The sequence below is a fragment of the Ciona intestinalis genome, unplaced genomic scaffold, assembly GCF_000224145.3.
Source record: "Ciona intestinalis unplaced genomic scaffold, KH HT000105.2, whole genome shotgun sequence".
NCBI classification, from domain to species: domain Eukaryota; kingdom Metazoa; phylum Chordata; class Ascidiacea; order Phlebobranchia; family Cionidae; genus Ciona; species Ciona intestinalis.
Window position 1 is genome coordinate 148,084 of NW_004190427.2, and position 14,167 is coordinate 162,250.

Genomic DNA, 14,167 nt, shown 5'->3' on the forward strand with positions numbered 1-14,167 from the left:
CAAATGCACTTTTGTTATTGTTTTCATGGAGTTGTGTTTTGTTATACTTTTCAATAAAACTAAAAACAAAGAACCTGTGCTATATTACAAATTGATTCAGCAGGCACAAGGAATCTCAATTTATAACATGACTAAGTGGTAAGTTAGAGAAAAAAGTAAAGTGGGACTAGCATCTGTTGTGTATATTAGATATATTTATATGTGTGTTTGTGTTATATGTATATTAATACATTGTGGACAACACATTTTTTACCAAATAAGTGTTTATGATGGTTTCGACTACTTTTCTTTTTTGGCAGTAGTAATTGTAAATTTAAAATCACTCTTAACTATGGGAAAATATTGATTAAATATATTGCGTACATATGGGGAGAATTAAAATATTCAATTTCGACGTTTAAGAAAACGAGGCCAAATGGCCATGTGAACGCACGTCAATTCTGGCCAAAAATTGCCTCTTTTTTTGGCCTGGCCAAGTTTGGAAAAGTCTCTTTTTCGTTTGGCCATGTGAACGGGCTAAATGACTCACTGTGTTGATGACTAAGCTGTATAAAGAGGGAATTGAAACAGCAACCGGAAGACTATATAGGCGGAAACTGCTCGATCTATGCACAGAAGGCGAGGTTTGCGCGTATCGGCAAAATGAAACGTAAACATTAGCTGATAACGATAAGTATTTGCGATCTGTTGAATTTGAAAAGTAGAATATAATAAAGCTCATGCATGATGATGACAATCCAACAGAGCTATTGGGTCACAAGTACAATGACCAAATCCTTGTCTTTAAAGGAGAACTAAAGTCAGATTTTATACTTGGTGTGCAGATGGTCCTTACTGAGCTGAATTTACCATTCCATTTTTTCCGTTTAAAACGGTACCGATTTCGAGTTATCGTCCCTTACATTTTAACTAGTGACGTCACTGGTGCTTCTTGATTGTGCGCGGCCTCTATCTCTTACAATTAAATGGAAAACGACGTGCTAACGATTTTCTTTTGGCGATATCTTGGAAACGGCTAAAGATTTTATAAAAGTTCTTTTACAGACGCACTAATACCTATAGTTTATTAATTCATCAAGAAGCACCAGTGACGCCACTATTTAAAATGTAAGTGAAGATTACTCGAAATCGGCAACGTTTTGAACAGAAAAATTGATATAGTAGATTCAGCTCAGTATAAGGACTATCAGCACACCAAGTATAAAATCTGATTTCAGTTCTCCTTTAAATTTGCGTTTGACAAAAAAAGAAACTGTTTTTCCTACACTTCAAAATAACATTATTTTCCTTATAGGACAATTTATTAAGACATCACGAAAGTAAAAGGTTTACAGTTTCCAGACGTTACCAAATGTAATAATACCATTTCTAAGACACATGCTGATTTTATAGGCTTTCTTTTTTCTTGGTTCAAAAACGAATTTGTTTGCATAACCTTACAGTGTTATAGCCACACTACGCATGCACAAACAAGTACATATTGTAATATAAAGGAACGTATGTATATAGTAGGGTGGGGGAAAATGGTACACTTTTTGCTCGTAATATTAAAATATCCTGATCGCGTTTTGAACAATTATGAACGGGTTTATAATTCTTTGGAAGTTCTTTGTTTACTACCAAATGGAAAGAGTAAATGGAATGAAAAGATGTCCCATCTTTCCCCACCCTACTATATAGTATATGCGGTTTAACGCATGAAAACTTAAATGTGTTGGTCGTATGTTGAAGATACTTTTTTAGACACAGAAAGAGAGAATCATCGCTCAAAATTTTGTTAAAAAGTAAAAACACGCTGTATGGAAAAGGTAAATTTTTTAATTAATTTTGTTCCTAAGTCAGAGTTTGTTTTGTGTTATAATATCAAATAATGAAGTCCAAACGAATGGCAGATAAAACGTTGGAATAAAATTAACGTATTATATACCAAAGAGGCCGAAAAATACTATTTTAAAATTTGCCTGGTAGCAGAAATACGGGAATTTTATACAATATATCATAATTCTACCAAATATAATTCTAACTTTTCTAACGAACTACTTTAATATACCTCTTCACAAAATAATACTGGCGACCAACTGTAAGCATTCAAAGCATAAGCTATTATACACATCAGTTATTATATAACATGAACTTTTAGCACGTATAGTATAAACTAGGCTGCAAATCGTGTTCGACTTGTAAAAAAAGCATCGCAGCTCGTATATAGTACACATAAAATAGCATATGCATTAAAGTCGGATTTAATAGTATTGTGGGGTAAGATGAGACGCCTTTAACATATAATATCCGAATATCTTAATCGTGTTTTAAACAATTAACAACGGTCCATGGGAATCGTGAGGGTACGGTTTTATAATCCTCCTTTTGACTATTCTTTGTTTAATACCAAATGGGACCAGAAAATAGAATAATAAAAAGAGGTCCATCTTCCCCACCCTACTATATGCTAAGCTATGAGTCCATAGAAAATAAACATTTTGCACTTTGAAAAGTATTTTGTAAAAGTTTGTATACTGGTGTAGGGCTTACGTCGTGTGATGTGTATTGCTCTTAGTATCAACGATTTTTAAGTACAGGATATACAGAGATGTATTTCAGTATGAAACACTCGATTTTGCATCCGGTAAAGTTGTACATCTGCAAAAATGCAGTAAAAATATACGAAAGTTAAATTGAGTCAAAACTACGCTCATACAAGTTGGTTTTAAATGAAAATATACACTTAATATTTGCTATTGATGGTATTTTTTTTTAAAAAAATCGTTAAGTATACATAAAAACATTTTATTACTCACAATGAAAATATGCAACTAATATCCAAACGTCCTACCCTGGATCAATGATTTCCACTCTCGAGCTCATGTAGCTCTCTCATTAGCTTTCTGTGCCCTCTACCGCCGTCTAGCGTGTCCAAAACGAGGCCAATAATGTTTTGATCAAGGAGTAAGCTCATGTTAGAGAGATGTAGTTTTCTATTAAAGAGGACACGCTGCGACCAAGTGCTCTGCTTCGACCAAACAAAAGTTTCACTCAGTTTCCCGATTTCCATTTCTACTTGGGATATGACGTCATTGATGACGTTGTGTTCGTTGGAAGTGTGGCCGCAAGGTCTGCGTTTGAGTAAATAAATGGGAATGTAACGTGTATTTTCCTCGCGTATAGAAAATGACAGCACCATAGTTTTGTTTCATACGCCTCGTTCCTGCGTACGAGTTCCCACAGCAATTGTAACTTTGTGGGTGGTTGTTTTGCTGTAGGCCGATAAGTATGTAATTTTGTGGGTGGTTTTTGTGGCCGTTAAGTGTCTTGCACAAGGACACATACGCCCACAATGGCAGCAGCGACGAGCCTTGAACCCGTCACCTCTGGGTTCAAAGCTGGCAAAATATTTTAAAATACATCGATTTCAGGTTTTCGTGATAAAGTTTTGCCGGATGGCGAACGAAACGTCAGTAATACACTGCGTTTTTATACCAGACGTGCCGCTAAAAGATTACTTGCACTATGCCTAGTAGCAGAATTACACAAAATTTCAGGTATACCTGTAGTTTTTTAGCACAAACTCGAATAAATCCTTTGCGAAATACATTTTCACCTTTCCCAATGACTTGTACTCGCTGTCTGAACGCAGTAGATTATCAAACGAGGTTTTAATCGCTTCTACAAATCCAGAGACAGAGGACGGAGCAGCGAGGTACACCGAACGTGGGTTACTGCCAAAAATTTCTTTGGATTCAGATAGTTTCACAGCTATGGCCCGAGCAATGGCTTTAGGCTTGGCGGCTCGTTTAATGTTATTGCACATATCGGCGATCTGCGGTCGGTAATGTACTCCGCATAGGTAATGAAGAAAATCCTAGAAAAAATAGTGTTATGGCGTAAATATCATTAGTTTTAGAACCATATACCTTAAGGTTTGTTAACATACTATTATTTTGTAAAACTTATTGGAGAGGTGAATTTAACGATAACACAACGACCGTTAGACGCTGGCGAACTTGTTTCACCTTAAAACAGAAACAAAGCAGATAGCAGAATAACCATGTCGTTCCTTAAATTACTTTTTAATAAATGAGTGTAATAACCTTACGTGGCGGGCCCACATAGCATTGGACAACTTGGTTGAAGCAATTGCAGTATAGTGTCTTGCCAAGGACATACACCCACAATGATTGGCCGAATTTGGCTATCTTAGGGAGCTTTTATAAGTACTAATAAACTTACGACTTTGTCGTATCTCCAGTGAACTGCAAAGTATTTTCCACCAAGAACACTCTGGCTGAAGTCTTTCGCCACATCGCGGATGAACTTTGGGCTTTGAACGTTCCGCCAGATGGCACTAAAGAACACTTCAGCGTCTTTCTTCGTTTGGATAAACTTTTGTGGCGAGTTGAGTATCTGTTCTGATGTACGTGGATAATCGAGTCGTACTATAAAACATAATGGTAAAGTTAGGTATATACAAAACTGTATCGGGTAATGCCGGTCTCTACTATGGGCAATACTATGCCTTCTCCAACGTATGTGCTAATATTAAAGTACAAGCAGTCGTATAATACCTTTTTAGATCAAAAATCGAATCTTTAAATTAATGGTTATAGCGTGGGTGTGTGGGACACATTTAACAATACAATAAATTGTTTAGCTTAACTTTAGCAATACAACTTAACTGTTGGTTGTCATAAAACTGAACGAATTGAAGCGGCTTTGTTTAGGCAACACACGCACTACTTTTTAGTCTAAATAAACAAATCAGGAAATATGGGAGCTGAGTGACCGGAACCATTTGAGCGTAAAATTTATCTTTGCCAAGATAGATATTGAAAAAAAGAAAAAACGAAAAAAATCATCACCTACAAAGTAACATACTTGGTAACTCGTAAGCTTCACGAGGTGTATGAAACAGAACACTACCCGTGACATAACGACTGTCGTTTTCCGGCCGCGCGAGGTTAAAGAAAGTTACATTCACATTCATTCAATTTTGGTAAGAGGATTAAAAAGGTTGTATTTTTATTAGGTTTGGGTAAGATGCTCTATGTTTTCATTATTTTCCAACATACCATTTGCAAGTAAACATTTTTGATGGTATAATTTATACAATGGTTAGGATATACTTATTAAATTGTAACGCCGCTTTTGATTTAAAGTATATAAGAATTTTTCCCACACAAAGTATTCATACGTGTTCATAAACTTACGTAATGTATAAAAGCTTACGCAAACATTCTTAAAATAGCGACGCTTTTTCGCGTCACAAAGTAGTATCTGGTTGAATCGTAACAGAAACTGCATAAGGTCACAACCCTAATCGTCATTAGACAAACTGTTTTTGTTTCGGTTATGACCTGTAGCATACTTACACGTATCATTCGGCCGTAATCCCAGCTGTCGAAACGGCTTGAGATAATGGGCGCATTTTTCCGGAGACTTGAAATGAGATTTAAGTTCCATGAAGTCAATTTTGTGTTTTTTTCCTTTGATTAAATCCCCCATCAACCAACCTGTTTCTAAATGAAAATTATAATTTGATGAGTATATTAGGATTAGGGAAAGACGAAACACGTTTCTATTCTATTTTTTTGTCCCACTTGGTAGTAAACAAAGAACATCCAAAGAATTATAAAACCGTATTCTCACGACGTTTATAGAGCGTTCTTAATTGTTTAAAATATGATCAGGATATTTGAATAATATGTGCTAAAGTGTCCCGTCTTCCCTCACCCTACTATATTATAAGCCATAAAATAACCAAAGTTCCACATCGTTCACCACAATACTTCTAAAACCTCTAGCAGGTGTCAGTTATTAATTCAACTTGTGTTTAATGTAACCACTGGGTTTGGTCCTGACATTAACTATATATAATTAAACATCTGTTATAACCGGCATGTCAGCCGTTCCGATTTCAAACCCAAATGACCTGGTCATATCTAATTACAAATCCACGTTACACTAGTTGAGTGGTATACGTCAGAAATAGTAATAGATATCTTATCCACGTAGCAAGAATAAGTATAGTAAGGTAAGAAAGATGGAATCTTTTTTTGTTCTATTTTCTCGTCCCATTTGGTAGTAAACGAATAACATTCAAAAATTAATAAACTGTATCCTCACGACTCCCATAGACCGTTGTTAATTGTTTAAAACACGATTCGGATATTTGGATAATATGTGCTAAATGTGTCCCATCTCACCTCACAGTACTATTATCCACAGAAGGGGGGGAATTGTTAACAACAAGTTCAAAACAAGAATTCAATATGTACAAAAGGTCAAGCTGTAATGCCCTATTGGTTTAGGCAACAAAAACTGGTTGAACCAGTAGGCTAAGATAGCTTTTGTATGCAGACGTCCTTACAGACGTCCGTAAGCATACAGGCATGGACTAATTGGCTTACCTTGTACAATAACAGACATGTTTGTATTTCCTTCCTTCAAAAACTCTATAAAAAAATTATAAGATGTTAAATACAGACATATTTATATATTTAACAGTATCTATCCGTTATTTTTTTAACCGAAATATTTCTGAAACGTTGTAATCTATTATTTTTATCTAAAAAATGTTACTACTATAAGTCATTTTATTATATTTTGTAAAAGTTCATGGCATGCAAATGCGCATATCTGCCGCCGATCGGTCCCTAAGAGAACGATGGGCAGGACGGTCGCCGCCTAAAAGTATTGGATTTCCCGAGCTATGTCCATTAAATGGCAATATATACCAAAAGGGTTGAAAACTATGCTGTAAGCCGGTAAAAAAAATCACTACCGATTTGAGAAAAACTCGTATTGGCTAAGTATAACTGACACATATTAGATAGGTCAAGTGTTCAATCGTAATAGTTTAAACTTCAGGAAACTACCTCTACAAGTAGTGGCGTTTTAAGATATAGAAGCCGCCCCGCGAGGCTTCTTAGTGGGCCGCTTTCTTATTTCACTAATACCCTCTGTATATTTATTTTTTGAAAAAAAATGGTGCAGTTATGTCAAGAATGGACTTTACCACCAAATTTAAACCCTACTATAGATTACCTAATCTGTATAGAAATTCGTAAACTTGCAGTTCAGTCCAAGCAAAAATGTCTATGGTGGGCTCTTTGTCAGTTAACAAAGAATTTTATGACGTTACAATAGACAAGATATTTAAATTCCCACGTGTTACTTACCTTCAACCTCTTTCAGTCCAATCCCCTCTTTGTACCTTGCTCCTCGTATGCCAGATTGTAAGTGAATTGCAGGTAAATATCGCATAAGTGGACCCTGGTTGAATCAAATTTCATATAAGTGTCTATACTATATGTAAATGCCGTTTCTAGGCGATTAAGTTACTGCGCAACACAACACCGCACAAAAAAGGGGCCAAACCTGTTTTTATTTTAAGTGGTTTGAAAGTGCACGAATTTCTAGAACCGTGAACTAGTTCTGTTTTGAACTGAAATGAACTGGCTGATAATATCAACCGCAATACCTTCCAGGCCACACTACATGTTTATGCGGGTTAAATTAAATTCGAAAAAGGTTTTCCCGTCTAGACAATTTACCACTAGATAAGTATACACCAACTTGTTGTCCACAACCGGCAAGCTAAAGCAGGTAAACAATAAACATGCATCGGTTTTTGCCACGTTTGTATATTAGCATATATGCAAGCAATATCTAAATATAAATGGAAGGTATAATTTCATTATACTTATTAGCCTGAAGCCAAACCAATTTTTTTCGACTCCATTTTGGTACAGTACTGTGGGGTAAGATGTGGCACCTTTAGAATATGTTATTCAAAAATCCTATTCGTTTTTAAACGATTAACAACGGCCTATGGGAGTCGTGAGGATACGGTTTTATAGTGTTGAATGTTCTTAGTTTACAACCAAACGAAATGAAAACAGAATGAAAGGGTGTCCCATATTTTACCATCGTTCTTTATATAAACATTAACTCGCGTTGTGACATAGCCCGCTCAAACAGTCAAAGAACGTAATTATCAGTTTTAAAGGTTCAACTGACTGTCAAACTTACCACTCCTTCCTCCTCTGCATTGAAAAATATGTCAAAACGACCATTGCATTCTTTGACAGCTTGGGACATAGGAATAACCGACATAAACCTTCTTAGAATATCCAGGTCAATTCTTGAGCCAGCATCGACGACTGTCTTTAAAAATGTGTCTTCTGTAGGTTGATGCTCGTAAAAGTTCGGCAAAACCAAAGTCCTGTGAGCATTTTTTATTCTGATTATTTTGAGACTGCTTTTATTTCTAATGACACTTTATATGCCACTTGTCACTTGTACATTTGGCTTACGAAAAGACCCATTAGTTCCTATTAGTAATAATTAGATTTTATATGTGCTGTAGGTCTTATAGCAAAGCAAACCAAATAAAATGTTATAGGCAACCCTACATTTAATTGTTTAATTTACAGTTGAGAAAATGACCTGAAAGATAATGAATGCATGCATTCATAAGGTTAATTTATGATAATGGGGGAAGTATGGGTCGTTGGGTCATATTCATTAGTCGAATTTATAACAGTACTACTGAACTGAAAGGTATAATTGCACTCGCAAACGGGTAATTTACGAAACGCCTGAAACGTAACTGAGAACTAATGTATAAGCTAGTTACAGAAAAACATGTTACCTGTTCAATAAAATGGCGAGTAAAGCGCTTTGTTGAAACCCTGCAAGTTGATTGCTGGGTCCATTGATAACCGTTGGTATTAAAAACCTATTCGGGTCAAGTCTATGCTTCGGCGTGACCGGTTTATTCCAGTTTGTGGCGGATTTCAAGCACTTCCTGTCCCCAACATCTCTGGAACGGTCGACCTTGCCACCTTTTCCCAAGGCTGGCACGCCTTCAAAGTGACCTGTAGTGTCTAGTTCTTCAAACGTGTCGTTCAAATGAAACACATCCCAAGAACTTTGTGTAATAGTTGTATCCTTTATCAAGAGACTACCGTGCAAACGAAGCAATTTTCGAGCGCCAGTGGCAGGCAAAAAATGCACGCGTTCGCGGGGCAGAACTTCGGTGTTCCGAAGTAGAAAGTAGTAGCCAAACAAACTGGCGTTTATCAGAAACAGGACACAATTTCTCATTCGGTACATTGGAACATATCAAAACTTTAGAAGACAGGCGTGCAGATTGTAGGTTATCGGTAAAATTATCTCCAACTTCAAATATACCAGTTAAACACACCTACTCTTTAAAACGTACATCGTTAGTATATCTGTCTTGTAGCCTTTTTATGTAAATAGCTAGATTAAATAAAGCTACCGAGTTACATTACAAGCAACGTATTTCACAAGCAATTGAACGCAAATGCAGCAGAAAAACAGAAAAAGGCAAATTATTACTAGAAGCTGCGGTCGCTTTCCGCGTGTAAGTTTCATTACTTGATCGTTAATAAACATTCCATTGTATATACACCGATATTCTCTAAAACCCTAAATAATTAAGAAACAGTTCAAGGCGATGTTATGAACCAATAAAACCTTCAACGGCACACTAATTAGCCCTTTAACGCTTATGTTGTTTTCTAATGCAGAGTACGTACTTCACATGCGTGTTCAGACTTCTGTCGCGTGGACTATTCGTTTGTACACACATGTCAACGAAGCCGGCCGCACAAACTGTATCATAATTGATTGACCGCGGGGCGATCGATGGCAGAATGAGAGAAAGAGTTAATCTCTTTAAATATTGGCTTGTGTCATTAAAAGACAATAGTTTGACTGCTAATCCAAACTTTTTTCGACAATTTCCGGCAGGATTAAAATAAGTCAAGCGCTTTTAACTGTTGGCTATTAGTGTAATACAAACACATACGCAGCGCGTGTCACCGACATGTCCAATATAAAAGGCTTTATACTTATAACATAGTAAAATGGGGGAAGACAGAAAACCTTTTCATTCTACTTTCTCCCATTTGGTAGTAAACAAATGACTGTCAAAGAATTATAAAACTGTATCCCCACGACTACCATAGACCGTTGTTAATTGTTTAAAAACGATCAGGATATTTGGATATTAAGTGCTAAAGGTCGCCCGTCTTTCCACACCCCGCTAGATTATTAGTAAACCTATACAATCTATAGATCTTAATGGAAATACGGTGTTACAATATACGTTGCACTAACATAACAAAACCACATAAAGGATAAACCTGATATGAGTAGATTACCACCTAAAATCAAGAGTTCTGTCCCGGCGTGGGCGAAAAACAGATCTTACGTCATCGTTTTACATAACCGTGTCTCTACTCCTTTTGAAACAGAACTTTACTTTTTACCTTCGAAACACTAAACGTCGATTTTTCTTTTTACCAACTAAAACGTTTTAACAAAGAGTTAGTTTTTTTTCCTTTCTTCAGAAAAAACAACCTGTTCTGTATCGTTTACTTTGCCGTCTCAATGAAAACCGGACGGCGTTATCCGAGTAATGAAAGAGAAATTGCCCGAGGCGCACCAAGCTTCGTTGCCGATATCAGCAGCTCGACCCATGAGCACCACGCTCACGTTTATGGCTTTTAAAATATAAGTGAATTGGACATCTAAGCAATGGATGGGTAGCACACCTTGCGCGTGTGCACTGCGTGGTAAGGTAGCACTTTGTGGCCAATAGCACGCGTGGGGAATGATACAGTATTATACAGTGGCGATTGAAGAACAAGTTTTGCCACTTTTAGACCATGATTAGACTATAGAGCCTCCAGATAAAACATAACCACGGCAGACATAGGCTTTAATAAAACGGTTTCAAGCGTATGACATTAAGTTTTTTTTTTATATTAAGACTATGTATGTTTTTTTAATTAATTTTCTAATGGTCGATTTTGAATTGCCGGTTATACAAAACAGTTACTGTTCAACCTTAGTTTATATAAGTACGCAGAACGTAATGCAATTCGACCATACGCGTAAAAGCATTATCACACCGGTTTAAATGTTCACCAAAATATAGTAAACTTTTAAATTCTTATGGTTGTTGCCCTGTAATATAAGCACAGACACAGAAACCGTTCGACTAAAAACCCTCTGCTTTATAGATTGAAGTAGATTCTAAACAAAAAATAGGTGCAAAAAAAGTTTTCGCATCTTTAAAAAATACACACTTCTAGATGTGCGACCTGCACATTGCTCTGTGTTTTTGTCAATTATGCCAGTCTGTATGTAGTCCAAGCATCATAATGCACAGGTGGGTATATTTGGTAAAACAAATATTACCATACGAAATAGCATTCAGGTCAACGATACGTGTCGCACATGTAACTGTACATTTCAAAACAAATAGCTCAATCTAAAGATGTGCACTGTTGTTCGCACATTGTACCAAAAACGAAACATCGTGTCTTATGGTCTTACGACGCGTGCCAGAATACACGTGTGAGAAAAACACAACGCCCATAAAACAGAACACACGGAAATTTTAAAACCAACACTGCGTCACACTCTGACCTCATAATCAGTGATCCGTGTTTTCCACGTCCGATTTAGACCCTCGAAAATTCCGCTTGGAAAATTTCCGTTTTGGAAACTCGTCTTTGTAGTAACAGAAGCTCTTGGCAGAGAAAGTTCGGAAACCGCTAACTGGCAACGAGACGTATCTTTATGGGAAGTTTTATTGGTTCGTTTTATGCGGCAGTCACAGGGCGTGAAAATTCTATAGTTTGAATTCGCTACTCCAATCGACGAGTGGCCACGCGCGCTAAACACGAGAGGGCATTAGAGCACGCTTCTTGAAAATCTTTCGATGCCGCCAAAATAAACATTTTACCCATCCAGTTCAATTTTAAGCACTGCACAGACGCATTGAAAATTGTTTTACCATTTAACTAAGTGTTTAAAATACACAAACCGAAACTACAAATCTCTACGTTAAACATTGTTTTTTTTTTGATTTTCGTAAAAAAACGCAAATTACACAAATGAGATTGCTAAATTTAAAATTTAAACTAATTCACAAAATTTTACTGTTTGCGTATAGACAAATTCAAAACAAGATCTGTATTACAAAACTACATGAAAATATATTACTATAGCAATTCGATTCGCGAGACACTAAGATTTTTTATAACTCGTTACGGTAATAAAACCTTCTAAACAAAACGGTGGAATAAGTAATAAACCACTTCGGCAAAACCAATATTATTTCAGTCCGTTACTTTGAACAATATCTTTTCGTTGGATATTAAAACAGCAGAATATACTTCGGCGAAATTAAAACTTGACTTTTGTTTAGATAAAATGCCTACAGGTAAATCGTGGCGTGTAGGGGAGAGGAGACATTTTTAGCACATAATATCCAAATATCCTGATCGTGTTTTATACAATTAACAACGGTCTGTGGGACTCGTAAGGATTTGTAATTCTTGAATGTTCTTTGTTTATTGCTAAATTGGACAAGGGAATTTAATGAAAAGGTATCCCATCTTCCCCCATTTTCTACCATATTTTAGTTAGGGCTAATATAAAAACGTAAAGCCTCATTGCAAAACGGAAGCTCTTTTTTGTATAATACGCCAAAACCACCTTCGTTTGCTACATTCGTACCGTGGTTTGAACAGTCCCAGCCCCAAATAAAGAGGCAGCTCACATGTACCCCTGATATGCAGGAATGTCACCTTCGACCTTCAACGTTATTTGTCTGCTGTGTTTACTTTCTAGCTTAGCGAGTATTGCAACAGGTTGCGGCCATTGGGTCACAGACCGCTATGGTTCATAAGTAAAGCCGGCTGTCGTTATATTTCTGCGGTGGGAAAGTTACATATTCTCAACAATTTGTCACATTTTCGCAAAAATAGTTTTAAAAAGTCATTCTAAAAAAAACACCATTTTTTTATACCCTATATACTTCATGGTAAATATATTCACAGTCTATTAACTGACAAAGCTTTTTATATATTTTTGTAGACAACTTTAAACAATTGGGCCATATTTAAAGACGGCAATAAAACGACGGCAAACGATGCATATGATAATTGTTGAAATATAAATTTCCCATGTATTCGCTGCGTATACATTAAAAATGGAGGTTAACGATTAGTTTCTGCTACAATCAAAGTGCCTGCCAAAAGGTAAACGGAAAAGTCCAAAATTTAAAACGCAACATATTGACCAGAAATTATCTGACATTTATGCCCTTAAATTGTTGTGTGTTTTATTAACACCAGAAAATTCTAACATTTTTTACTTTTTAAATAGATTTAATTTCGCTTGCGACGTTATTACGTGTTGGGTTGTGGGGTCCACGGGTTAAAATTACTCGAAAAGTTTTTCACCGAATACAGCTTTTCCTTTTCGGGATCGAGTTTCAAGTGTCTCACTTCCACGCCGACCGTGGGCCTGAGCGTCTCTGCCTCGACCGGTGGTGTATTACTGTATGGGTGGCGGGGTATTGCGTTGCTAACTCAGCACAATGCGTTGTTGTACTTGCAGGTGAGGATAGGCGTGTGTATCTCATGAGTTTGGGAATTGGATACTTTTTGTGCGCGCAGATACGAAAGGTGAATTTTAATCGCTTCCCATTTAAAAGCGAAAATAGGTCAGACTATATTTTGTGTAGTTTTGCGGGTTGTATATAGTGGATCTAATTTTAATTTGTATGTGCTGTTAAAATCTTTAGCACACGAAACGCCGTTACCGTGCCAAATGAAACTAATTGCTTCTGTACTTAGCACTAACTGTATCTTGTTACAGTTTCAAAATATCAAAGCTGCAAAAAGCGTTAAATGTTTTGCACTAAACGTTTGTGGTTTGAACCAAAACGCCATTTTCTGCCTAAGATCAGATATAACATTAAAAATGCAAAGATATATAATCAACCCATATATAGTAGGATGGGTAGGAAAAAAAACATTTTAAATTTTCTTTTCTTGCTGCATTCTAAAGAAATATAACCCCCGCGACTCCAAAATTGCGTTGTTAATTTTTTAAAACATATTGTTCAAGGAAAATTGAATGTAGGTGCTAATGGTATATCCCATCTTACCCCATACTATCATACAATTATTTGTCGTATTCCCTTTTCTGGTTGGACGAAATATCTACGCTCCGACCAAACAACGTAATATAAAACAGAATTTCCATTTTAAAACAATTTTGCAAGTTTTTGAAAGTTGTTTAAGAAACCAAAAAACTATACCAATATTTGCACAAATTT

At 36.3% G+C, this 14,167-nt stretch overlaps 1 protein-coding gene across 1 annotated transcript; it reads right to left on the reverse strand.

Annotated features, from left to right (window-relative positions):
* Positions 1-2,524: 2,524 nt before the first annotated feature.
* LOC100180546 lies at positions 2,525-9,223 on the reverse strand. Its single transcript, XM_002127761.4, has 9 exons — positions 8,651-9,223; positions 8,029-8,221; positions 7,176-7,269; positions 6,405-6,449; positions 5,367-5,513; positions 4,228-4,433; positions 3,546-3,859; positions 2,834-3,113; positions 2,525-2,640 (listed from the first exon to the last, which is right to left on the reverse strand). The coding sequence occupies exons 1-8, from the start codon at positions 9,112-9,114 to the stop codon at positions 2,840-2,842; spliced, it is 1,737 nt and encodes a 578-aa protein (XP_002127797.1). The 5' UTR covers positions 9,115-9,223; the 3' UTR covers positions 2,525-2,640; positions 2,834-2,839.
* Positions 9,224-14,167: the final 4,944 nt, after the last annotated feature.

Coding starts and splice junctions, on each gene's coding strand:
- LOC100180546 (XM_002127761.4), bottom strand. CDS start 9,114: ATGTACCGAATGAGAAATTGTGTCCTGTTTCTGATAAACGCCAGTTTG. Junction 5,514..6,404: donor CATGTCTGTTATTGTACAAG/GTAAGCCAATTA, acceptor ATTTTCATTTAG/AAACAGGTTGGTTGATGGGG. Junction 3,114..3,545: donor TTTGTGCTAAAAAACTACAG/GTATACCTGAAA, acceptor ACTCAAACGCAG/ACCTTGCGGCCACACTTCCA.